This window comes from Semicossyphus pulcher, unplaced genomic scaffold (genome assembly GCF_022749685.1).
Source record: "Semicossyphus pulcher isolate SPU_LCO1_2020_fin unplaced genomic scaffold, fSemPul1.0.p SCAF_6, whole genome shotgun sequence".
In the NCBI taxonomy this organism is placed as follows: Eukaryota; Metazoa; Chordata; class Actinopteri; order Labriformes; family Labridae; genus Semicossyphus; species Semicossyphus pulcher.
In genome coordinates, this window is record NW_027211737.1 from 20,044,727 (window position 1) to 20,069,666 (window position 24,940).

The following is a 24,940-nucleotide window of genomic DNA, read 5'->3' on the forward strand; positions in this document are numbered from 1 at the left end:
TCTTTTTATTACTATTAATATTTTTTATTGGTTTCATGCTCAGGGGACAAACAATAATCCATTTACAAAGAGTAAAGTGGCACTTTCTGACTTTACTGGAACAAACCACTTTGTGCCAATCTAGCAAACAGAATGCTGTGGCCGAATGAGTTAAATTAAAATGTATCTGTTATTAGACAGATAAAATAAACAAATATACACTTTCTATGATGAAATCAGAGCTAGATTAAGACTGTATTCAGATGTATGTCACAGGCTTAATGTACATTGCCCAAAAATAAATAAAAACAATACAATTATGATTTAATTATTAGGCTACTACTAAAAAGATTTCAGATGAATTCAGTTTTTTTCTCGTTCATATTTTCTGTTCATGTCATCACATTACTTATCAGATAACCAAAAAAATGTTTAATTGTTAGGTATTGTTTACTGCTTAAAGTAACTGATTAAATAGTCAGAATTTACTGAATACAGGGTAAGGTATAGCTCAACATAAGATAGATATAGTTATGTTGAGGCTGGTCTAAAAGCCTTACAGCTCCTAGTTTATTCTGCATCTATTGTCTGACCCTGAAAAAGAACTGATTTTTAAGAAATAGGACCACTATCACCTGTAAAGCAGCTTAATACCAATTGGAAGCAAGTCCCATTTCTCGGAGTACCGATAGAAGATGTCATGGATGGAACCGGCGCCGCTCTGCGCTCACTTGGCTGTGTCTGCTCGCTGACTGGAGAGGAGTGGGAGAGGGAGGGGAGAAAGAGCAGCGCAGCAGCGGGCAAGCCACCAGCCCTGAAACCCAGAAATAAAGGCGAACTTAGCTTGCATGCGTAACAATAATGTACTGGGGTTTACGATAGTTCGCAACATACCTTTCCGGGGAGTTAGTTGATAGGACTCGGTCGTTTGTGGACTATTTTAGACGGCTGGAAACTCAAAAGAAAAGAAAACAACAACACTGGAAAAAGACGGGGGTTACACACAACAGTGACAATAAAACAACACTCCCCGACAAGTGGTCCGCCTGGTGCCGAGGGTGAAGTCCGAGCGGAGAAACAGGAAATATTGGTGACTTAATATTCTCTTTGAAACATTTTAATAGTTAGTTTTCATGTGGTGTTTTTGTGTGAACTTTAAACTCAGGAAACAATGAAGACATAGCGAGCAAGAACTCATCAAGTGTCTCGAAGCTGCTAGCCTTCCCGCTAGCGTTAGCTGGGCGCTCGAGCAGCGATCGAATGCGAGCTGAAGCTAACGGCCGCTCGTGCAGCCAAGGAAGCTAAGCTAGCTCGGCGGCTAACGTTAGCTGGCTAGCTAAACGCGTTTCTGAGAAACTTTTGGTGTTGTTTCCCCAGAGCCCAAACACTGAAGGAGTGTTGTAAGAACAGAGGGGAAGGGCAGGTTCCCTTCTGGACTTTTTCCCCTCTACATATTCTGCTAGAATGATGGCTGCGGAGGTCAGCAGTGAGGATACGGGCTCGGTCACCGCAGGGACAGGGGTGGCAGGCGGAGGAGGCCCGGAGACGGCCCCTTTCCCCTACTATCCCAAGCCGAGCAGAGTGCGAGTCCCTGATTTGGGACAAGGACCAGCACCAACCCTCCGCCAAAATTCAAACACCTCTCCGGACTCACTTGCCGACATAAGTGTGATCTATCCCATGTCCGGGGATGTGACCGGGGCAGTGCTGTCCGCTACAGGGAGTGGCGGATCAGGAGGTGGACACTCAGTTTTTCAAGGAACAACCTCAGGGACCGTTGGCAGCGTCTGCAGCTCTCCCACTTCGGATGGTCCAGTAAGTCGGATTTCACCCACATCAACAGGCCCGGATGGATCCGCTGTCTTCCCCCCACTGCCACCACCTCCTCCACCCCCTCCAGGCTGCGGGGGGCTCGGCGGCACTGTGGATGAAAGCGACATGCAGGATGGACCTGAATACGAAGAAGAAGAGGTGGTGTTCCCCCTCTCTGCACCTCCCACGAACCAGTAAGTATACTTACAGTAGAAATGAACAAACTCACACCTTGAAATCAACATTTCCAAGTTCCCTTTTTGCTGACATATAGGCTACGTGAGGTCTGAATTTGTCTTAGTGTGAACTCCTGTACACAGCTGTCATTAGTTATGATTCACATTCACAGCCCACTATCATTACTACATGTGCTGTATAATCAATAACAAACCATTGTGCACTTAAAAAATGACAATATAACAAGACATACTTTTATCAACTGTGTGTGTTTTACATTTACAAAGGCACTATTTGGAGGACTGAAACTGACTCTGATCATGTTGAATTGGTAGCAGACTATGCAATTCTTTAACCAGGCTAAATAAAAGCAAATTGTTGTTGAATTGCATTCTGCCCCCACAGGACAGTTTTTATGGCTGATTTTATGGATCAATAATTAATCAAGAAATGATGAAATATTAAAGGATATTCAGTGAACTGAAGTGCATTATACCAGGAAAGCTGTTCAAAGAAAGGACATGAGCTGTTTTCACAGCACTGCTTAAGTTATTAGTAAGTACGGAAATATTAGAACAGAAACACTTTGTTTGATGAATCTACCATTAATACAGGGAATGTCATAAAAAAAGCTACTTCTTTTGAGGGTAAAAGGATGAGAAACATCCTGTCGTAATATTCCAACAAATGGTATAAGGACATTAAATGGTTCAACAAAATATTTGTGAAGAACTTGCATCTTTTTTTGTATGTTATTGTTAAAAATATGACTAAAGATACTGAACACTGAAAACAAAGGCTTATCTAAATCTAAAAAAAAAATAATTGGAGCATACAAATTTATGTATTCTGCATTTAAGTTGGATTGGCTGTTGCGTTCTTATTAGTCTTCTGCAATTATTTCCATTTAGCAGGTAGTATATTGCTCTTTTGTTCATCGTATAGTATCAGCTGTTCAATTTCATAAGGGGGAGAAATTAGGCGGGTGACAGGTCAGTTTTGCCTGGAAAGAAGTGAAAGCAGAAGCAGCTTATGTGAGCAAGTTTGAGGAAGAGGTGCAGGTTGACAAGGGCTTAATTCCATTCAAGTTGAGGTCAGTGCTTGTCATCTAGGAAAGCAACATCTCTATTCACGCCTTTTCAGTTGTATCGAAAAACATTTGTTACATTACTGTATCTTTGACTCTGACCAAGATATCTCAAACTGTTTAGAGTTCAATTTATTTCATGGTGCTGTAATTACCTGCACGAATAGGCTCAATATTCAGGGGATGCAAACACTGTAATCTTTAAAAAAAAAACATGTAATAGTTATTATTCAAATGCTTAACTCGGATCTATTGGCCAGCTCATATACTTGTTAACATTTGTATTCTAAAGAGGTAAACTGAATCTTTTTGGCTGACTTGAATAATATGACATCTACTTGCATACAAGGTTAGTATGTCATTGCAATAGGATAATTGCACCCTGTAGTAATAGACAGAAAATTTAAATGGATTTACAGGATAATTTAATGTTCCTGCTTTGCTGCACAACTGTCTAATCATAGCCAATTTACAGTCGTCTGGCACAATGGCCATTATGTGTTAGAAATATGTTTTTATTTTGTTTGTAATTAAAGTGAAACAGGCGTATAACAGGGTATTTGAAACCATTTTAGATTACAGCACGAGGATGCATGCAAAGCATTGTATTTTAGAATTGCATCTCTAATTATAGGCATTTGTATGAATTTATCAGGCATGCACAGAAGCACACGTCCAAACGCGCGTTCGCTGGTGTTGTAATAACCTAAATACAGCTCTCCCATTTGTTACAGTCTAATTAGGGAGCTGCTGAGCTTTGTCATTTCTGGCCCTCATACTGTAAGATATGGAAGTGACTGGGCCTGGAGTGTGGATTCAGCTTTTATTTTAGGAGCCACCCTATATCTCCCTGTCAGATTACAGAGGAAGGGGGGGCAATATTTCACCAGTCTTTCCTCAACTGGTAATGAATGAACAACCCTAAATGGAATTAAACGTATTTGAATACTGAGTTCTCACATATTATAATACTGTGGAAGTAGTATTTTTCGCAAGGGAAGACTGACTTCCTTATTGGTTTGCACTTCCATTTCAGTTTATCAACTTGCAGGGTTGCCAGTGAGGCAGGGGAACAGTTGTCACTTGTGCATGAATGCCATTGATTTTCTTTGGTCCTGCGTGTTTCACAATGAGAGACTTGTAGTCAAATGTTTCTCTGCCACACTCACTAACACATAACTTTACACACTGGTGACAGTCAAATAGAACCATTATCACTCTGAGAAATTTTACACAACCAAGTTGTGCAAGGCAAATACACAACACAAGCTTTTCCTCTATTCTGAGTTTGTGGTCTTTGTGAATTACTTGAAGTGGTGGTGAATGCACCGGAAAGCTGGACCACATTTCTTTAGTTTTCTGGGTATTATTAGCCTGCTATTTCCCAATAGGTGTTGGGAAGTGCATGTTAGTGTTCGATAAAATGAGGCCTACACTTATAGCCTTTATAGACATTGAAATGTGTTCACATCAATGTGAATGATATATATATTTGTATAGAAATGCTATTAGGTAATAATAATAATAATTTACAACTACATGGGATTATTGTACACAGCAAACATCGAGCTACTTTATAAAACATTGAGGCCAAAAAAAGAATGGACGTATATGTGCTTGCTGCTTATGAAAACACCTGCCATCAGCTCTTGTAATGGCTAGGCGCACAGCCTTCATTCATCCTCTTGTGTGGAAGTGGGTGCCTCTTGAGAACAGACAAGTTATAAGGTGCTTCCTTTGCCCTGCAATGATGACCCAGTTAAGGGCAGGGTCTGTTCCTCCTTAAGGATGTGCCACTGATCCACTGTGATGGACAGGGCTGATATGTGTGGACTCTCTGTGAGGTCACTCTCTCATCTCGTGGTGCTGTCCTACAGATAAAATCTAATCTAATATACAGGGATTCAGGCAAAATGTATCACAGTCATGAAAATAGCTCAAGTTCTGGCCTGAAGGCAATAAAGCCTCTGGCCACGTTTTGTGGCATAAAATCAATGCATCTTGTGTCACATTGCATATGTAAACCTCCAATGTATGTGGAATACAAGTCATGCATACATTGTTTTTTTCACTGTTCTTATGATAGCATATGCCAGAGGCAAATCTACAATTGGCAGCAATGGATGTTACATTCACAGCTGACTGCCCTGAATGATTCTGAATCTCACTTTGCCCATTCAGCTGTGTAGCTGTGTATGCTTTCTGTAATCGGGCTCCAAAACTCATCTTGTATTCCTCTGAGTTATGTTAGCAGCCTGCAAAGTGCATGTTGGAAAAGTGATGGTGGAAAACTTCCACACTGTTGGAAACAGTCCCACTGTGTGTTGCACAGTGGCTGTGAAAGCTAATCTTGGCACACTAGCAGAGAGCGGCAGAGTGCAAATGTTTGTGAGAGTGACAGCCAGACAAACAGCAGTCACATTTATTCACACCTCTGTACAACACTGTGTCGTTCATACACAATGGATGCAGCACTTCAGAATTTCACACTGATGACGGCTAACAAAGTGAAGTTGTGAGGTGGCCCTTACAGTGCACGTTCCTGCAGCCACCAGAAATCTGCAGCCCAGTACCCGAGCTTAAACAAACAGCATGTTGGGAAACAGGTCGTTGATTTTGAGTTTCCACGAAGATTAGCAAGGATTTTGAGTCATAAAGGGTTTCCCTAAGGAGGTGGAGGTTGGAGGAAGGAGTAAAAGGGAAAAGAAAAGTTGGATTTAAGATCAGTGGCGATGTGAATGAGTTTACCAGATTTAGAGGTTGGCTGAGGAAACATCTCTGTAGCTACAATGTTAATTGAGTGTCCACACACTACCTTATTGCCCTTTGTGTACGGTGGCAGAGACAATGGTATGCTGAAATGGCACAAGGATCATGTCACATAGCTTAACTAGGTTATTCCCTGAGGGAGATTGTTTCCAAGGCCAAAATCTTACAGCACTTTATAACAAAGCAGGGTTTTATTAATGGGATTGGATCAGTCATTACACACTTTTGATGACTGGTGAGCCGTGCAATTAGTATTAAGCCAGTAATTTCCTGCCGTACATTTTTTAAATTGCTGCAGTATCCTGTCTGGAAACTTTCATAGACTTTTGTAGCTTCTTTGAAACTGCGTTTGCCCCTTTTTGCACAACTGCCCCCCTCAGTCTCCAAGCCAATTTAGCAAAGGATGCACTTGCTTGGGCCTGGTTTACTAGACCCATTGATTGAAATACCAGTCACACTTTTATTAGTGTAAGCTTTGTGTTGTGCATTGATAAGGCAAAGCCTATGGTTTCCATGCATTTTCAATGTGTTACGCAACGTCCTGTCATGCCCTTCCAATACCCACACTGCCCTGCCTTTTCTCTCGTGCATCCTGTTTTCAAGACTTCTGAGCCTCTCATTGTGGCCTTAACAGGATCCTCAGGAGCATTTCAGTTGTGTTTGACAATACCCAGGTTTTTTTATTTGAATGACTTTTCACACTAGTTAGGTGTGCTGAATGACGAGGTGGGTTCTTTCTTTGCAAAGAAAATGCTGCGGTGCCAGGTTATACCTAAGCACGATGGTACTACAGGCATTACATCCTACAAAACAATTAGAATAAAGGGCTTTCTTTAACAGTGTTGTCAGGACATAGCAACTTGTAGAGCCACACAGCTAAAAGCTAGCATTGCACATTGCACTGTCTGTCTCCGTATTAAATATATAAGACATTTTGACAAGAAATTATGGTTTAAATTCTACAGTTAGGTTTTTTTTAATTTGATGCCCCTGCTTGTAAGACTCAAAAGCTCAGGAAGAATATTGTAAGGTTAGATGACAGAGAAGCCTATTATCACTGATGTAATGATGTTATTTCAGGGTGGCTGATTCACAGCAGGAAAGCCGAGATGTCTGCTTTGGTCCACGTGTGTCTGGCTCGGCATTAAAATGATGATGATTGGTTGACCGAGGCTGGAGATGAATAGATAGCCTTTTCCCATCTCTCCATCTGTACAGTTAAAGTCAACCCCTGTGTGCTGTCACTCTCCTGCCCTGGCTGAGGTAACAAGCTACGGCAGTCCGTCACATGCAAAGCAAAGCAAAACCAATGCACAGCTGCTGCCAGTCCTCCACAGCTTTATACCTTATTATCTTTACACTGTGGAAACCTTAACACAAATATAAGTTAATGGTTAAGGGAGCACAATTTGCATGGTTGTTTATTGGTGCACATACAATGGTAACATTGAAAGCTCTAGCAGTTGTTCATTTACTAAAAGAATGCTATGTGTAAGATTGACATTTTGATGATTAGGCATTTCTACGTCATTATGTTTTTAATCTTTAAGCATGTTTGAAGCTAGGTGTATATAAAGTACTCTCTCAGGGCAGTGCAGGTCACAAGGTTGTATGGATTGTTTTCACTAATGCGTCTCTGTGTATATAAGCATCCATGGGTGGCACATAAATGTGTATTCACGCAGTCATCTGTGTTTGCAGAGAGACCACTCCCTACCCTTGCTGTCCCACTGCTTCAAAAACCAATAGGCAGCACGCTCATGATGCGCGGCTTTATGAGAGAGAAAGAGGGAAGGGTGAAAAGAAGAGAAAGTCAGAGCAGGATGAAGTAGAAGCAAAGAGGCGGCAGTTTGCCTCTGTCTCGCACCAACTTCCTCAGGACAGGGTGTAAAGAATAACAGAACCAGGCATAATCCTTCAATTTTTCCTAAATTAGTTGAGACAACTTAATGTATGCGGGCTGTCAGTCTTCATCTCTGTGTCCTCCCGCTCATCTTACTCCCAAGGATGTTGCTCGTTGACCCTCGCAAAGGGAGATGACTGTAACAGGGTGGAAGAAGGGTCGCATCATCATGCCTTGTATGGATTTAGAGCTACTTTTGTGTTGCCTTCCAAATCGGAGCTCACTGTTTTTGCCCGGCTGGATGCAATATCATCGGAGTGGGTGCACTTTGTGAGACGGGATACAGGAGGGAGATGCAGCAGAGGGCAAACTCGGCGTAAGTGGGGCATCAAATCATCCTGCAACTCTAATCCTTCCTCCCTAGTTGACTTCCCCTGCTTGTCAACTTATTTTTAACTGTGCATGTCTTATTTTTCTTAGATCAGAAATCTACTATATATCTATTTGCGTTCTTAATGTTTTGCTTGGTAAAGTGTTCACTGAGTACTCAAACACTTATGGTGCAGTAATGTGCCAGTTTTGTTTAATCACATAATTCACAGACATTACCCATGGAAGTAAGGAAAGGTCATGTTGCACATGTAACTACATAAAAATACATGACACATAGGCAGCTTAATGGGGAATGAGGTTGTTGGGAATGTGTATGAAGTGTGTTTGCTAGGCGTTTAATTCAAGTGTAGAAAACATGTTGTGCTCAGTACCCCGTATAGAAAGTCTGCAACTCCCCTGAGGTGCATCGCTAATGCACAGTAATGCAATTTTTCATTACTTTTTGATACTGATGAGGGCTGACAGTACGTCTGTGGAGATGTTTGAGTACGGCCGTGCAGCTGCATCCATCTAAACAGGAAAAATTGAAGAAGAGAGACGGAAGCTGCAGAGAAAGAGCTTAATGAGAAAGAGACAGGCAAACAGGGAACTCGCTCAAATCACATCAATCTGTTTCTGTCCTGTTAGTTTTATTGGGCACAGAGACCTGGCTCTAGCAGATACAATACAAGTTTTGTAATATTTTCTATTAAATAGAAATTAACATAGCTGGTCATACAATTTATGGCACTAATAGAGTTATCATTTAAACATTTGAATTAGGCCTCAACAGTATTTTAAGAATGGAGGATGTACAGCTGCTGCAGCGATCCATTAACTGAGGCTTATTAAATGGTAAAAGCTAACCCAACATACTCTGTGTATCATTACTTTTTAAAAATAGTTGGGTTGAATGATTTTGGTCAGTAGAGTATGCGCTGACCTCGTTTTGAGCACAAAATCTTTCCGAAGACTTGGTGTCCTTTTCAAACTGAAGCTTGTCATTGCTTCAACTTCTGGACTATTTTAGCATTGATTCCAATTTGGGATGACGAACTCTGACCCAAATAATTTAAATGTGCTTTATCATCCTAGAGCATATACAGAAAGTTTATTTTATTATTACTAAATCAGTCCCATAATGTTATTGTCCGTCATTTTCATAATCCATTCAAAATTGCCTGATTTCTCCTCTCGGGATTATACAACATGCTGGTGTTGCTGTCTTCAAGTGCTGTGTAAAATACAATAATCATGAGTTGAGTGCATATTAATGACCCGAACAATGCAAGCACTGTATGCTGTTTAGTGCTAGAGTTTATTTATATTGGCACATTTATATTGCTGTGTAAAAACATGTCTGTATGCGGCAGCTGTTGCCCATTTAATTAAAACATCGACGATACACATGCATGGCATACACTCACATATTTTCACTGAAGTAAGGGCACAAACAACATTGTGGAATTATAAAATATATAAATACTCATCCAAGTAAAGTGTAACCGATTACTTTCTACATTTTTGGGACACAGTGGCTTTTTTTCTCAGTTAAAGTATTTTTTTATCCACTCTGCAAAATATTAATATATTTAAATATGACTTATTCTGTCACCTTTTGCACTTTCTCAAAGACAATTCTACATTAATTTTGTAGCATAAATATCTTTAATTTCATTAAGAAAAAAAAAATCTAAAGCTTTAAACTGTGAGGAAACCACAGGCTCAACACTAGGCTCAACACTACAGGCATAATCTGCAAACAGTTTGTCACTCCTGTCCTGTCGAAGCTTTATGATGTAACATTTTAAGTCATTCAGCCTTAAAACATAGCCAGAAGGATTGTATACACAATAAAATTGTGCTGCTATGTTTGCTGGAGCCAAAGCTCATTATTTTGGCATATTGCCCAAGCTCACTAGGCTCGGGCATGTTCGATTTTTGCTGCGTGCAGTAATATTGCTCCTGACAGCATGACACAGTTAGCTCAACAGTGCTTCTAACTTAACCTAGTAACTCGTATGCTTACAGGAACAGCTGAATCATTTGTGCATACTGTATCACGGTGATGTCTTGACATATTGGTGTCCGGTGTGAAAATGAAGTTGAGGATGTGGGCATTAGGGTTGAAGTTTGACTGATATAGGTGGGTGACTCATTCTCAGTCTGCTCAGTAGTGACTGTTAGTACAGAAAGTCCTGTGACTGCCTACCATGCTTTAAGATCTGTGTACACTTAATATTTATCATTTATTTAAGCCTAACTGTGGGGGGACTGTACGCAGAGAGTTGAATACCTTACCTTACCTTGAGAAAGAACCCGGACGTCACTGTGCAGCTCACTCTTCATGTACTGACATGACGAGGCATTCCTCAAGCTGATAGTAGCACTGTATCCTATCACTGCTGGCATGGCTTATGCTCACAGTCTGTTGCTCTTAACACCCTTTCCTGCCTTGTTTACCTACCCACATCAGTTTAATTCAAGAATGGAATATTATAGCCCTTACATAAAGCCACAGAAATGTAATCTAAATTTTTTTTTTCGAATCTATAAATAGGCCGGAAGTTTCACAAAACATCAAATATTTCTTGCCACTTGTACTTGTGAATCTCTCCTGGAGGTGCAGCACCAGGATGTTAGAGGTGTCTGTGTTACTTGTGAGACTAAATTAATTAACAATGGTTTGTAAATTATACAGATGACCTCAAGGCATAGTACAACAACAAATCCACATGGCTTTTGTTGCTATAGCAACACAGAAACCATAGAATACAGCAGTAAAATACCAGAGGAGTACCACGGCTATAAACTATATGTTTTGGATAATGAATAAAAATAAATAGCAAGCCAAACCAAAAATACAGGAGCAGCCCAACATGTCGAGTGTTTGTTTGAGCTGATCACTGATAATCAATACTGGAGGAAAATGAAAACGAGAGAAACCAGACTGGTTTGAGCATGCTTTGAGTGGGATTCAGTAATCAAGCAACACCAACAAGCTGTTTTTGTTTACATGTTTACCCAACTAACAATAAATATTGCAGGATACCAACAAATAAGTTATCGGTGCCATTTATCAGTTAACTTAAAAACTCACTTTTTGCTTTTTAAAACATCAATAGCTCTCCTCATTCTACCCTTAAGCAAAGCACTGGTTTGTATTGAATCTATGCTTAAAATGCATTATGCAAACAAAGCTCCTTTTAAATCAACACTTGCAGACAGATTCTAGGAATTTCTAGGGTGGCAAAATCTATCAAAATGCAGATTCTTCTGCTGTTAGACACATTGCTCAACAGTGTACAGAGGGCAACAAGTCTTCTTTCTATCAACTGTACCTGGTTAATTATTTACCTGTCAGTCGTAGATCAAAGGCAGCTCTGTTAATTTAACCACCACCTTCCTTGCTAGGTTGATTATTTCTTCTTTATAGCAAGAGACTATTATTGGTAATAGTGTGTGGGTGAAGGCTTGGAAATTAACTGGAGACTGGTTGGCAGTCAGAAGTGATTTCTTAATTTCTTATCCCATTTTACCCATTTTTGTGATTTGTCATTTAGTTATTTTTTTAGACAACAAAGTTTAGGTGCATTTGAAGAAATGAATCAGTACAGAGTCAGAATCAAAAATGAAAATACACAAGTACTGAAATGAAAAGGATGATATTAAAAACATGTTCAGATATTTGACACTACAGCCTTTTAATCAACCTTTTAAGTTCCCTCTGATCTTTTTATACCTTCATGCAACATGTTAAGATTGTATGTGGTTGATTGGTCTTTTTGTTTTAGATTAAACGTTATGAAAGCATTAAAGTTATATTAAACTTGTTGCTATTTTTATACTTTTGCCTGCAACTGTTAACGGCCCAAAATAGCAGAGCTGATGCTATTCTTTGAGATGTGAACCGCAGCGTAACCCACAGCAACAGAAGCAGCCTGTCAAGCAGCACGGTGTGCAGCCTCAAGGTGTTGATCAGTTGAACCAACATTTGCTTCATTAGCAACATTGCTACATGTTTGTGTATATGCTCCAGAGATTCCTTTACATGTGTTGGTACTACTACTTTTGGTTGTTTTGCCTCTTTTCATATTGAATAATCTTTGTCATGCAACTTACTGCTCTGTAAGTTCTTACCCTGCTACCACAGGCCCTCACAGTTCACACCCCTATTGCTATTTCTTGCTAGTTACCTTTTGGTGCAACAGCGCTGGATGTCTGTAGATTGGAGCATGTGATGATTAATGCATCTCAGGCAGTGACATCACTGGTCTTAATCTCTCTGAAACAGCTTCTGACAATCACAGTGATGCATGATGACAACAGCTCCAGGAAATTATTAAGTGATTTTTAGTTACAAAGTGTGAGTGGAGGCTGTTGTCGCCAGCATCTGACTTCTTGTGCAAAATATAATTTATAATAACATTTCATATGTGTGTAGAGGTTTGTAGGATTATTTTGTAGCAGCCAGGTGTCGATTGTATCTAATGAAATCATGGTGGATGGCAAAGTGTATTAGAATAGTCCTCTGGGATGCAGATGTATCCACATACAGTATGTGTCATCTTGCCTTCATTTGGCTGCAGAAATTTAAAGAACTGAAAGAGACACTTTTAACACAGGCTTTATGCAGGCTTGGAAAAAAGATACTGTAATAATCACCTGCTGATGCACACTGCTTTACTGACAGTCTTTCTTTAACCATGTCAAAACTTAGTGTTTAGATTTGACCATAAGATGTTTTTGTAGACGTTGTGCTTTGGGTCTTTCTTAGTCTGGTTCATGAATAGTTGTAGAATGAGTTTTGTTAATGTTGTGTGAACAGGTGAATGGGTTGTGTGTATGGGTTGGTGGACCTGTAAACACATTAAATCATATTGTACCAACATAATTAGATCCTATCTAGTTTGACTAGCTGTGGGATGATTTTTGTCACTCTGCTTTTTTCCATTCTTTTTGCTGTCACCTATCTCTTCCTCTTCACTACCCTATTCCCCTTCAGTGGTATTTCCTGCGGCTTCACCGGCCCCTTAAGGACTGCTTGGCCCGACTCTCCAACTCCTCTCATTCGCCCTCTTCAATTCTCTTATCGCCCCAAATCCCCCTGAAGCCCCCTTACTCACACTTTAAACTTCTCCTCTTCACTTCACCAAGCCTCCTCTAGCTTACTCCATGATAGCAGCCTTGGTCACGTTTTCTTTATAAGTACAGAACTTTACTCGCCCAGACCAGATGGGAGCCGGGAAGGTCTCCTGTGAAAAGAGCTGCTGCAGCTCCCCATTCATCTTCTCACCACTGGATGTTTTTTCAGCCTCTGCCCTGCGCTCTGAGAGGCAACAGTGGCCTATATTTGGAAAAGCGTGTTAATTTTTTACCCCAGCCGGCAAGAAGCGCTGAAGTTCAGCCTCACCTGCTGAAATTTTAACCAGTGTTGTTCCTAAAGCTTCTGTTTAATTCAGAAAGCAGCAAGACCTTAATGGTGGTCTGGAAACTTAAAAAAAGGCTTTTAAGCGTCTTCCCCTCTCCGTTTGTTTTAGAAAACATGGTTTGCTCATCCTGTCGGGGTTGTACTTGTATGAAAGTGGGAAGTTACGTTTCTTAAAGCTTCATATCTTATATGCATTTCACTGATTTATTTCAGACTAGTTCACTTTTTTCCTCAAGAAGTTTCCAAACCTGATCTGGAAAGTATAATTTTATGTCACACACATGGTATGAGGTAACCTGGTGAAAGTCTCTTTAATGGGTTTTGCTTTGATTCTGTAGTACTGGTATTTATGTAAAGTTTTTACATCTTGTTATTTAATTTAACTTGACTGTGAAGAACTCAAAATAGTGTAGTGTTGCTGTAAATGATTACAAAGATGTTTGATATCAGATGCACTATGGCTTCAAATTATTATTCGGCCCTTTCTATCAGATAAGTTAATAGACCTTACTTGTGTATTTCTGGGCTCTCAAAACAATAACTCACATCTTTCAACCACTGCGTTTACTTCAGGAGATTGTTGGTTGATCTGATTTATTTTTTTATTCATATCTGTTTGCCTAACACACCATCTATCTTTTTCTCTTTGTGTGTCTGCCTCAGGTGGTACCATGGCAAGCTAGACCGAACCATTGCTGAGGAGCGGCTCCGCCAGGCCCGGACCCCTGGCAGCTACCTCATCAGGGAGAGTGACCGCCGGCCCGGTTCCTTCGTCCTGTCTTTCCTCAGTATGACCAACGTGGTCAACCATTTCAGGTATGACGGAGAACATGCAACAATGAGCGACAACTTATTCTCAGCGATAGGCCCAGTCGGAATCTGCCTTAAGTGCCAAATTCAGGTAGTTACAAGCTAGCTAGCATGCTTTAAGTACCTGTTTACAGAGATCTGTCCTTACCTGACCTCACCTGGCTAAACCTGCACAAAGCTGATGAAAGTTTTATTAAAATTACCAATTTCTTTATCCAATATTGCTGCAGTAATTTATGGGGAAATAGAAACATTTTCAAGGAAATTACATAAAATAGCCGGGGTTATCAAGGTCCCAGTTGTGTTCACCATACTAATTACAGTTTAGTGCGGCATGAGTACTGCTCCACTTGTCTCTATAGAGTCCTGTGTGGGTTAAATAGAAAATAATATGCCATCTCACAAGGATCAGGTTGCTGCCTCCCTTATGTAGAAGAAAAGGATAGGGAACTACAGAAGTTATTCATTACCTGCCAACCTGAGGGGCAGAAAGCAAGAGACACTACAGTGAAATATCAACCCTTAGAGATAAGCTGATACCAAGGTGAGGTTTACACCTTTAGGTTTGAAAAGTGGTTTCCTGTCGCCCTGCACTGCCATTGCACACCGATTAGATCTGTATATGCCAACATCAGACAGTAATTGAGAATATCTTTTGTATTACAATTTTTTATAATGCATATAAACTTAAATGCTTAGATGCCTGCTGGACCCTATGATTATGTGCACTTGAGTTTGTTTCTGCGTGTAATGCAGAAGGCTTTTCCTTTATGCAGCGTGTGTGGGTGGACCTACAGTACTAGAAAGAAGACAGCAGACTTGTCTAGCAGCAATTCTATGGAGTTTTTACAACCTTGCAGTCAATACAACAACAATGCTAAGGCATTACAATCTGTCCTCCCCCTCAGTGGATATGTTATATTCTGTATTACTTTGTTAGAGTGTCTTACTTGAGCATGGGGTGTGATAAAGTGGATATTTATTGTTACAGGAGATCAATAAGTACCCAGGTAGTAATACCCAGCTTGTATCTTAAACACAAAAGTGTTTAAAGACATAACATAGGCATGTGCTCTTCTCCTCCCTTAGTTTTTTTTTTTTTTTTTGATATACCTTAAAGTAATAGTAGTATGTTTCCTGCAGCTGCTCTCTTCCCCAATGTTGACTTGCTAGTCAGACTGTATCATCTTATAAAGCAAACTGTTTGTGTCCTGGAAATCGTAGACATTTTCTCCAGAAATTGTAGACATTTTCTCATTAAGTAACAATGACATCATCTCCTGGACATTGGTTTAGTGTGTATCCATGATGTCATTGATGCTGGAAGGAAGGAGCTCCTTTGTAAAGGAATTATGAACACAAGGTTAATTGCGTGTCATCTGCACTTGGAAAGGTCGATGTCCTTAGATTGTGCATGCAGCAAATGAGTAATAGCACAAGTGGGTTTATTATAAAGCCTCCATCAGAGATCCACTCAACTGATGAGCAGAGAATTAGGATTAGTCGCTCTGCAATGGGATATGGTTATGAGCAGGACGTTTATGATGCAATTGTGCCATTAATTTTCAGGTTATTGTAGGAGTTACTAAGTCCAAAGAATTGTGGTACAGATATTTAGTCTTATTTTGTCATAGTCTATATGAGCTGTGGTGACGGTGTTGGTGCAGTCCAGATAAATGATTGTTTCTGTCAGATGAACAAATTTAAACTCTCGTTTTTGCTCTCACTTTATGCAAATGTATCTGCTGTCTTTAGGGCTGCACGATATTGGAAAAAACATACTGGTACAATACGATAACATTTTGTTCAGTGTTTACCTAGTGCTATTTATGTATTTATTTATTTTCAGTGTTCGACTAGTTAACTAGTTTTGTCTATTTATTTTCAGTGTTCAACTAGTTAACTAGTCTTATTGATTAATTTATTTATTTATTTTCAGCGTTAAACTATTTAACTAGTGCAATTTACTATATATATATATATATATATGTGTGTGTGTGTGTGTGTACACGTTGTTTTCTCCTAGTATTCGAAACTCAAAACACTCTAAAAGGCTTCATTTACGGATTAAAATTACTGTTCTGCTGGGGGACAGTGCCCCCGGAACCCCCCACCATCTTTACTTATGTCTCTTGTCACCCTTTTCAAAATATCAACAGTTTGCTGCCATAGGGGTTTAACATATTTAACTACTTTGTTTTGCAGCAGTCAAGGGCTAGTGTGGGGAACTTCCCTGAAAAATGTATTTTTCATTCAAAAGATTTTTTTCTTGCTTTGTTCCCCGAGTCTTTATCATTGTTGTGTTTTCTCTCACCAGGATAATCGCCATGTGTGGGGACTATTACATAGGTGGGCGACGGTTCTCCTCTCTATCAGACCTGATTGGTTACTACAGCTATGTGTCATGCCTGCTAAAAGGAGAGAAACTGCTATCGCCAGTAGCGCCCCCAGAGGTGAGTGCGACACCATGGCGAGTAAAGAGTAGATCAAAAAATGTTGAATCCAGTTTATTTCCATTTTGCAGCTTTTCTTCTACAAGTTTTACACATTTCTAAACTTCTTTTCATGGCTTTTTGACAGAAGATTACATAATATTTACTCCTTTTTCCCTCTTAGTTGTTTTGCACAATTGATAAAGTGAATGACTCCTTCTCTTAATATTAATATCATGAAATTGTGTAATATTAAATATCCTCTTTCCGACTCATTTAAAACACTTAACATGATGTTAGAAGTCCTTTGTTTTTGGTGTTTGTTTTTGATTGACAGATGGCACGTCGTAAATTTGGTTTACCTATTTATAGCTCAGTAGCAGTTAAGAGGTAGTGAAGAGCATTCCCCTGAGATCCACTAAAACTACATTTAGACCTTTTTTTATTTGCCAAATGCATGTAAAAACTGTTTACCCACAGTAATTCATGCTTATTCCTGAAATGTAGGCCAGTAAATATGCTTGAAAATCTGATAGAATCTTGTATGGTTGATAAATGAGTAGAAAGAAATGAACCTTTTGTTGCTTGTAGTCAACCTTGATTCCTTTATTGAGCCGCTTGTTTAAAGAACATCTATTTTTCACATCTTCCCTCTCCCTCGTTCTTTTGCCTCCAGGCAGTACTCAGAACTGTTTAAGGCAAAGCTCGAGCTAATGCTGATTACCTTTTTTTTTTTATAACTCAGTGTGATATCTCTCTGAGGGAGTTGTAGTAGAATACTTGATTTTATGGAATAATTTGGGGATTTAACATAGATGTGGTTTTGGAAGGTCTGAATGAGAGTTTTATTCTGTGTGTGCATGTTTCTGCAGCCTGTGGAAGACAGGAGGAGAGTCAGGGCCATACTTCCATACACCAAAGTGCCAGATACTGATGAGATCAGGTAAGTGGATTTTTTGGCATGTCACATGGCTGCCTTAAAGGATGTCATCTCAAAAGTTATTAAAAAACAGTCTTCTTCCTGTCTTTAAAGAAGAAGCGGTAGGCAAGCTTCCTGATGATCCCAACTATCCCTGATTTCCTAAATCTGATTAACATCTGTCTGAAGTCAAAGTCCACCTGGAGTCTGCCAGAGTCTGACAGGCTTCAGGGAGTAGATAGACATGAAATACTCACTTCAAATATTATGGGTCAGAGGAGACACCTGCTGGTAAAGCTTTGGTACTACAACCACCAACAATTACAGACTCCTTCCAGTGTCTTAAGGTGGGATATTTTGGTGCTAGATCTCCTGATCCCAAATTTCAAAGGTTAAAACACGTTGAAAGATGGTTTTAAATAACTATCACGTGTGTATAGCAGATGTTGCAAGGAGTTTAACACATTTCTTTATTGTTTCCCTTTGAAATATAATCTGGACAGTGTTATACCATTGTCTTAATATCCATTCTGACTCCTTGTGTCTGCAGCTTCCTGAAAGGGGACATGTTTATTGTTCACAATGAACTGGATGACGGCTGGATGTGGGTGACTAACGTTCGCACGGAGGAGCAGGGCCTCATTGTGGAGGATCTGGTGGAGGAGGTGGTAAGTGCAGCACGGAACAGTACTCTTTTTGTCGGAGATGTGTATCAAATCATCCCATGAAATTATTTGGAATAAAGCCAAACGAGTAGTGGTCAATAACTGAGGATGATGTAAATCAAGAGAAAGCCATTTGAGGTTATTACAGTCCATACATGACAAACGATGCAGTCATTGAGCTGTCAGATTTGGTGTCTTGATGGATTTGTTTCTGATATTTTTCAGGGACGGGAGGAGGATCCACATGAGGGAAAAGTGTAAGTTGTTTTCTTAGTATCCAATATCTGATGATGGGAAACATTCAGTGCAGGGGATGGATGATGAAGCTCGCATGCATACTTTTCTCATTATTTATGATTCTCTATGGTGCCGACTTATTACTCTACTTTATTTTGTGAAGCCGTTCTTTCCTTTTTATAGTCTAAGATAACATATTACAGGATAATATGCACCTGATTAGTTCAGTCGCCTTGTTTGCCTCTATTCACGTAATCTAGTTTGTTTTGTCCTAAAGATATAAATGATGTTTTATATTTGCTTTAGCAAAGAGAGTAGCGTGACAGCACATTGTCATTATTGCGTCCTCAATAAAATCACCACCTTCAGTCTTTAAATTTGACTTTGTTGTTCTACCTGATGAGAAAAACAAAGCAGACCTTGAGGATGTCAATGACTCGTGGGTGTTTGTTTCGAGGACACGAGTCATAAATTACATTATGGTCACATTTTCTTTTTCTTCTTCAATACAGAGCACATAAAAGGGCACATTTGATATGTTTAAATTAAATAATTTTGTGAATATCGGATCAGTGAAATACTCAGATTAATATCCCAATTAGTAATTGTAATGTAAGATCTGAGAGATGTTTGTGTAGCAGTAGGTTCTACAGAACATCTGCGTGCTGTTGTCTGAGCTAATTTTGCTCTGTACCTCTTTCTTCTGAGCAGCTGGTATCACGGAAAGATCAACAAACAAGAGGCCTACAACCTGCTGATGACAGGTACCATTCCTCTTTGCCTTCCATTCCACAAAAGGGATTAATCATTAGTGACATTATCTTCTATTCTTCTGTCAGAAATAAGTTGTGAACAACAAAGTCCATTCATCAAAATGTACAGCTGAGTCTGCACTAAAACCGTCCTCCCTTATCCTCGTTCTTTCTCTCTCTCATATCGCAGTGGGCCAGGTGTGCAGTTTTCTAGTCCGACCGTCGGACAACACACCTGGGGACTACTCCCTCTTTTTTCGTACCAATGAAAACATCCAAAGGTTTAAGATCTCCCCCACTCCCAACAATCAGTACATGATGGGGGGGAGGTACTACAACAGGTATGTCTGGCAATGTGTCTGCCTTCTGAGGCTGTTACATCAGAATAACACATACAAATAATCTGTTAATTGTAGCATATTAAATTGTAGGTTTCCTTTATTATGCATTTGGACTTGCAGTTACTAATTTGCTGTGTTGATAACGTTGTGTTTGCAGTGTTGATGACATCATTGACCATTACAAGAAGGAGCAGATTGTCGAGGGCTACAACCTGAAAGATCCAGTTTCAGTGCAGGTAGGTTCAATAGTATACAAGCATTACTGAGGCTTGAGGGGCAATTCTTTCTGATTTAAAGGGATGTGATGATTTAAACATAAAGGTTTTGTAAAGTAAGCTGGCCCTCTGAACGGAACTGATTTTGCCTTCATGGTCGTGTGACTGTTTGCTTTGTTTTTGTATTTACTGTAGCAACAGGAACAAGTTCTTACTGACACTGTGGATGGGAGAGAAATTTATAACACTATCAGACGGAAAACAAAAGATGCTTTCTACAAAAACATTGTCAAGAAAGGCTACCTCCAGTTCAACAAAGGTACATGTAACATCTGTCTTGTTACTGTTAATAGTCTTATCTCATTGTAGACTGCTGTAAGGTCAGTCAGGATCTATCTTTATAATAAACCTGTGTTCTGTTCCTGAATCCCTTTAGGCAAAGGCAAACGATGGAAGAACCTTTACTTCATCCTCGAGGGTAATGACGCCCAGCTCATCTACTTTGAGAGCGAGAAGAGAGCCACCAAACCCAAAGGGCTGATCGACCTAAGTGTGTGCTCCGTGTACGGTGTGCATGACAGTCTGTTTGGCAGGTGAGATCTGAAACTTTTCTCCTTAGTACAATTAAGTAAAGCAGACCCGAAGTGCTTTGAGAGATCCGTTGCTCAGACTTCAAATGAGTGATGTGTCAAACTGTTTTAAAATAATTGCAATTGCTTCTTTTTCAGGCCAAACTGTTTCCAGATTGTTGTCCAGCACTTTAGTGAGGAACAGTACATATTCTACTTTGCGGGGGATGCTCCAGAGCAGGCACAGGTAATAAGATCAAATTGCTGATTCCAAAAAGGCACAACTGAGTGTTCTGTCTCCAAAATGACTCGCAATGCTGTCAAATGTTCCTGTCCACTAAAAGGACTGCTCGGCAGAGTCGATCTGGACTTCCTTTTGTTATTAAAGCCTGTGTTTTTATTTTTCATGACTCAAATACTTACTACTGAATGAGCAGTTTATAAGCTGTGTTGTTCTGTGAGTTCTCACAGAGACTGAGCGCATGGCAACTATGCTTTACAGATGTTCTGACAGTTTCCTGCTTTTACAGGATTGGATGAAATGCCTTCAGACCTTCTGCAGTAACCTAAGGAAAACCACTCAGCCCACCTCCAACAAGAGGCTCCGACAGGTACATACATCATCAGCCTCTTTGTGTGTTCATGTCAGTGAAGGAAATCAGTAAGAAATCCAGCCGTGGCTAATTTTAGAGTCTATATTTGAAGTTACGTACTTGCTACATGCGTGTATAAAGGTGTGTAAACGGGGTAATCAGATCTGCAAAATTCGGATAATCAGGAATCAGTGATTTTTCATCATCAGAACTGTTCGTTTAATGTTTTTTTGAATAGTCTGTGAGGTGGAAGTCTATTCCTGCATATGTGTTTTGTGTGCTAAATCCCTTTCCCCCTCTCAGGTGAGCAGCCTCGTGCTGTATGTAGAGGAGGCCCACAAGCTGCCGGTGAAATATTTCAACAGCCCCTACTGTAACATCTACCTGAATAGCGTCCAGGTGGCTAAGACGCACCCCAGGGAGGGGCAGAATCCTGTTTTCACTGAGGAGTTCATCTTCGAGTGAGTTTGTCGCACGTGTTTTCTGCACTTTGATTCCTTCTTTTTTGTATTCTCATCTCTATTTAACAATGTATGTTCTTGTTTACATAATTATTGTATGTATCTTTTGTTTCAGTGACTTGTCGAGTGAAATCAACAGATTTGAAATCAGCCTGAGCAACAAAACAAAAAAGAGCAAAGAAAGTGACATCTGTAAGTACGTTTGTACATCTTAAAACATTGAATCTCTGTAAGTCTCGGCCTTATCTCACATCTCTCTCACCTTTCCTATCCATCTTCCTCTACGCTTCATTCCCTCCCTCAGTGTTCATGCGGTGCCAGTTGAACCGTCTGCAGAAGGGCCAGATGATTGATGAGTGGTTCCCTCTCAGCTCCCACGTGCCTCTGAAGGGCATCGAGCCGGGCTCCTTGCGGGTACGTGCCCGGTACTCCATGGAGAAGATCATGCCCGAAGAGGAGTACAGCGAGTTCAAAGAGGTCTGTTTTCATGGAGAAGTGATTTTGATTACAATATCCATTACCTGTCTGCTGCTGTATTCAAAAATGATGGTGTCGTTGTTGCAGATGATTTTGCAGAAAGAGTTCCATGTCATCTACGCTCTGGCCCACGTGTGTGGTCAGGACCGCACCTTATTGGCAAGCCTCCTCCTGCGCATATTCAGACACGAGAATGCCGAAGCCCCTCTACTCAGGACACTCAATGACAGAGAGATTAACATGGAGGGTAAGAAAATCCGCAATAATGACTTAACCTTGTAATGTGAATTAGTGTTAAGCCTTCAATATTTCTGCATAGCAACAGCTTTGCTTGTGTCTGGAGTCCCTTTATTTCACAAATATAAACACATCTTTGTCCATATGTTGTGTTAACCCTCTCACCAGATGAGGCAACAACATTGTTCAGAGCAACCACACTGGCCAGCACACTGATGGAGCAGTACATGAAGGCCACAGCTACACCCTTTGTTCACCACGCTCTAAAAGACACCATCCTCAAGATCATGGAGAGCAAACAGTCCTGCGAGGTAAACGCCTACAGACACCAATATATGTACCTTAACTATTTCCCCCTGTTCATCATATCAGTGCTTCATGTAGACACAAAGAAAAACTGTCTCTGCGTCCTCGCTTGCTTTTAGCTGAACCCTTCCAAACTGGAAAAGAACGAGGATGTGAACCTGAACCTGGCTCATCTCCTCAACATCCTGTCTGAGCTGGTGGAGAAGATCTTCATGGCTGCTGAGATCCTCCCACCGTAAGAACACGCAAGCATATATACTCACACATAATATTGTCTGCTTGTGTGTTTAAAACTGTAACAAATCTAATGAACCCTAATAATAAGTCTCTTTCTGACTCATCTAGGACACTGAGGTTCATCTACGGCTGTCTGCAAAAGTCTGTGCAGCAGAAGTGGCCCACCAACACCACCATGCGGACGAGAGTTGTTAGGTAAATAGACACTAATAATCAATGCTGGACACACTGAGTTTTGTGTCCCTTATTATTGCAGTTTTAAATTTGCCATCTATTTTGTATCTTACTTAAACCAAACGTTCTTTTTCCAGTGGCTTCGTCTTTCTAAGACTGATCTGTCCTGCCATCCTCAACCCCAGATTGTTCAACATCATAGCTGGTGAGCATCAGCTGAAACACATATAATCCCCCTTGTTGCCATTTTATATGTTACAATGTGTATTTTGTGTGTCTCTTCTTGCAGACCCTCCGTCTACAGCAGCAGGCAGGACCCTCACACTGGTCGCTAAGTCTGTCCAGAACCTGGCCAACCTGGTGGAATTCGGTGCTAAGGTTTGCATTATTTACTTACTTAATGATTTGCATTTTTGTCTGCTGTAAGTTTTGGTGGACTCAATCATCAAATGTTTTCCTCAAACAGGAACCCTACATGGAGGGCGTGAACCCTTTTATCAAAAACAACAAACACAGGATGATCATGTTTCTGGATGAGTTAGGGGTGAGTAATGTTTTATACCTTTTCATTAATTTATCATAAGTCTCTAATTTTCTTTGTGGACCCTGGCTGATTACTCCAAAAGCTTACTAAGTTGTTAAATGCATTTGTAGAACGTCCCTGACCTCCCTGAAGCCACAGAGCACTTTAGGACGGATCTGTCCCGGGACCTGGCTGCGCTGCACGAGCTCTGCGCCACACACTCAGACGAGCTTCGGACGCTCAGCAACGAGAGGGGAGCTCAGCAGGTCAGACAGGGATGATGTCACAGCTGAGCACACGTGATTAACGCTCTTCTGTTTCATAAGATTTAATTCCTTCCTGTCTCGTCTCTGCAGCACGTGTTGAAAAAGCTGCTGGCCATCACAGAGCTCCTCCAGCAGAAGCAGGCGCAGTACGCCATGTCCAACAGCAACAGGTAGTACTGCACTCCTCCTCTCCTCCCATCTTCCCATCATCCGTCAAGTCTCCTCCGCCGGAGTGCAGCACAGGGGAGACCTAGCATGCTCTACCCTCATCACCATGGCAACCCCTCCTCCACCACCACCACCACCACCAATACCCTCCATCATGTCCTCCTCCGATAGTCCCGCCCATCCCCACCCACCTGCCATCTTGTCCCGTTCACCACAAGCGAGCTATGCAACAACAGCAGCCGAGTGAAACAGCCGACGCAGTACTTAAAAACAAAGAAAAAAAAACTTGCACCAATGACTGACAGCTGTATGCACAGGAAAGTTATTTTTCCCTCATAAACTGTGTTCAGACTTGGGTACATTTCATTCCCTTCATCATGAGGGCCAAATATTAAGATTTTAAGAGGTGTCTTTGTACCCATAATGTGTTTTGACAGCACAGGTTGCCAAAGTGTATCCCCACTTCCTGCTCAATATGAGGAAACTGACATGAAGAAGCTAGTTCTCAGTCCCCCCCCTTTCTTGTAACTGGATTATGAGCGATTATGCTTTTTATACTGTAATTGACTGATTTATTTTAAGGTTGTGACAATATCCGCAAAGAGCTGAAAACGAGCATTTCTGTCTATTTGTTCTTTTTTTTCTTTCTTTGTTTTCTAGATTGGAACAAAGTCTTTCAGAAAAGTATGGTTATTTTATATTAAGAATAAATTCTCTTGCTGGAATCATGAGTATATAAGTGAGACGAGCTGAAGTTTTTTTTTTTTCTCCGATTGTATCAGCTATTTTTTGATTATTTGGTAAGTCTTTTTTTGAAACTTCTCAATGCCAGACAAGACACATAATCAGAGAAACCAAGTAAAAACAAAGTGTTTACAGCAGGAAATTTTTTGAATAGTACAGACTGTATCAGACATGCATGCACTTATTAAACGTTTTTTTGTAAAGTAGCTAAATGGAGTCGTTCATTGTCCCCCTGGCAAAGGTGGAGAAACGTATGCACACAGTATCTTGTGGCTTGGTTATGTTTAAAGAAGAGAACTTTGTAGAAATGATGCAAAAATGTAGAAAAATATCTTTATTCTTAC

General features: G+C 40.4%; 1 protein-coding gene across 1 annotated transcript; it reads left to right on the forward strand.

The window, feature by feature from the left end:
* Window positions 1-753: 753 nt before the first annotated feature.
* On the forward strand, window positions 754-24,892 carry LOC138609920 (ras GTPase-activating protein 1-like). Its single transcript, XM_069682606.1, has 25 exons — window positions 754-1,985; window positions 14,134-14,286; window positions 16,598-16,733; window positions 17,585-17,655; window positions 18,182-18,299; window positions 18,522-18,553; window positions 19,245-19,297; window positions 19,476-19,626; window positions 19,784-19,862; window positions 20,037-20,160; window positions 20,278-20,434; window positions 20,570-20,657; window positions 20,941-21,021; window positions 21,307-21,464; window positions 21,580-21,656; window positions 21,769-21,941; window positions 22,029-22,188; window positions 22,347-22,489; window positions 22,604-22,719; window positions 22,830-22,916; window positions 23,033-23,100; window positions 23,185-23,273; window positions 23,362-23,439; window positions 23,550-23,684; window positions 23,775-24,892. Exons 1-25 carry the CDS (start codon window positions 1,444-1,446, stop codon window positions 23,856-23,858), a joined length of 3,153 nt encoding a protein of 1,050 aa, XP_069538707.1. The 5' UTR covers window positions 754-1,443; the 3' UTR covers window positions 23,859-24,892.
* Window positions 24,893-24,940: the final 48 nt, after the last annotated feature.

Coding starts and splice junctions, on each gene's coding strand:
- LOC138609920 (XM_069682606.1), top strand. CDS start 1,444: ATGATGGCTGCGGAGGTCAGCAGTGAGGATACGGGCTCGGTCACCGCA. Junction 19,298..19,475: donor CTACAACCTGCTGATGACAG/GTACCATTCCTC, acceptor CTCATATCGCAG/TGGGCCAGGTGTGCAGTTTT. Junction 23,685..23,774: donor ACGAGAGGGGAGCTCAGCAG/GTCAGACAGGGA, acceptor TCGTCTCTGCAG/CACGTGTTGAAAAAGCTGCT.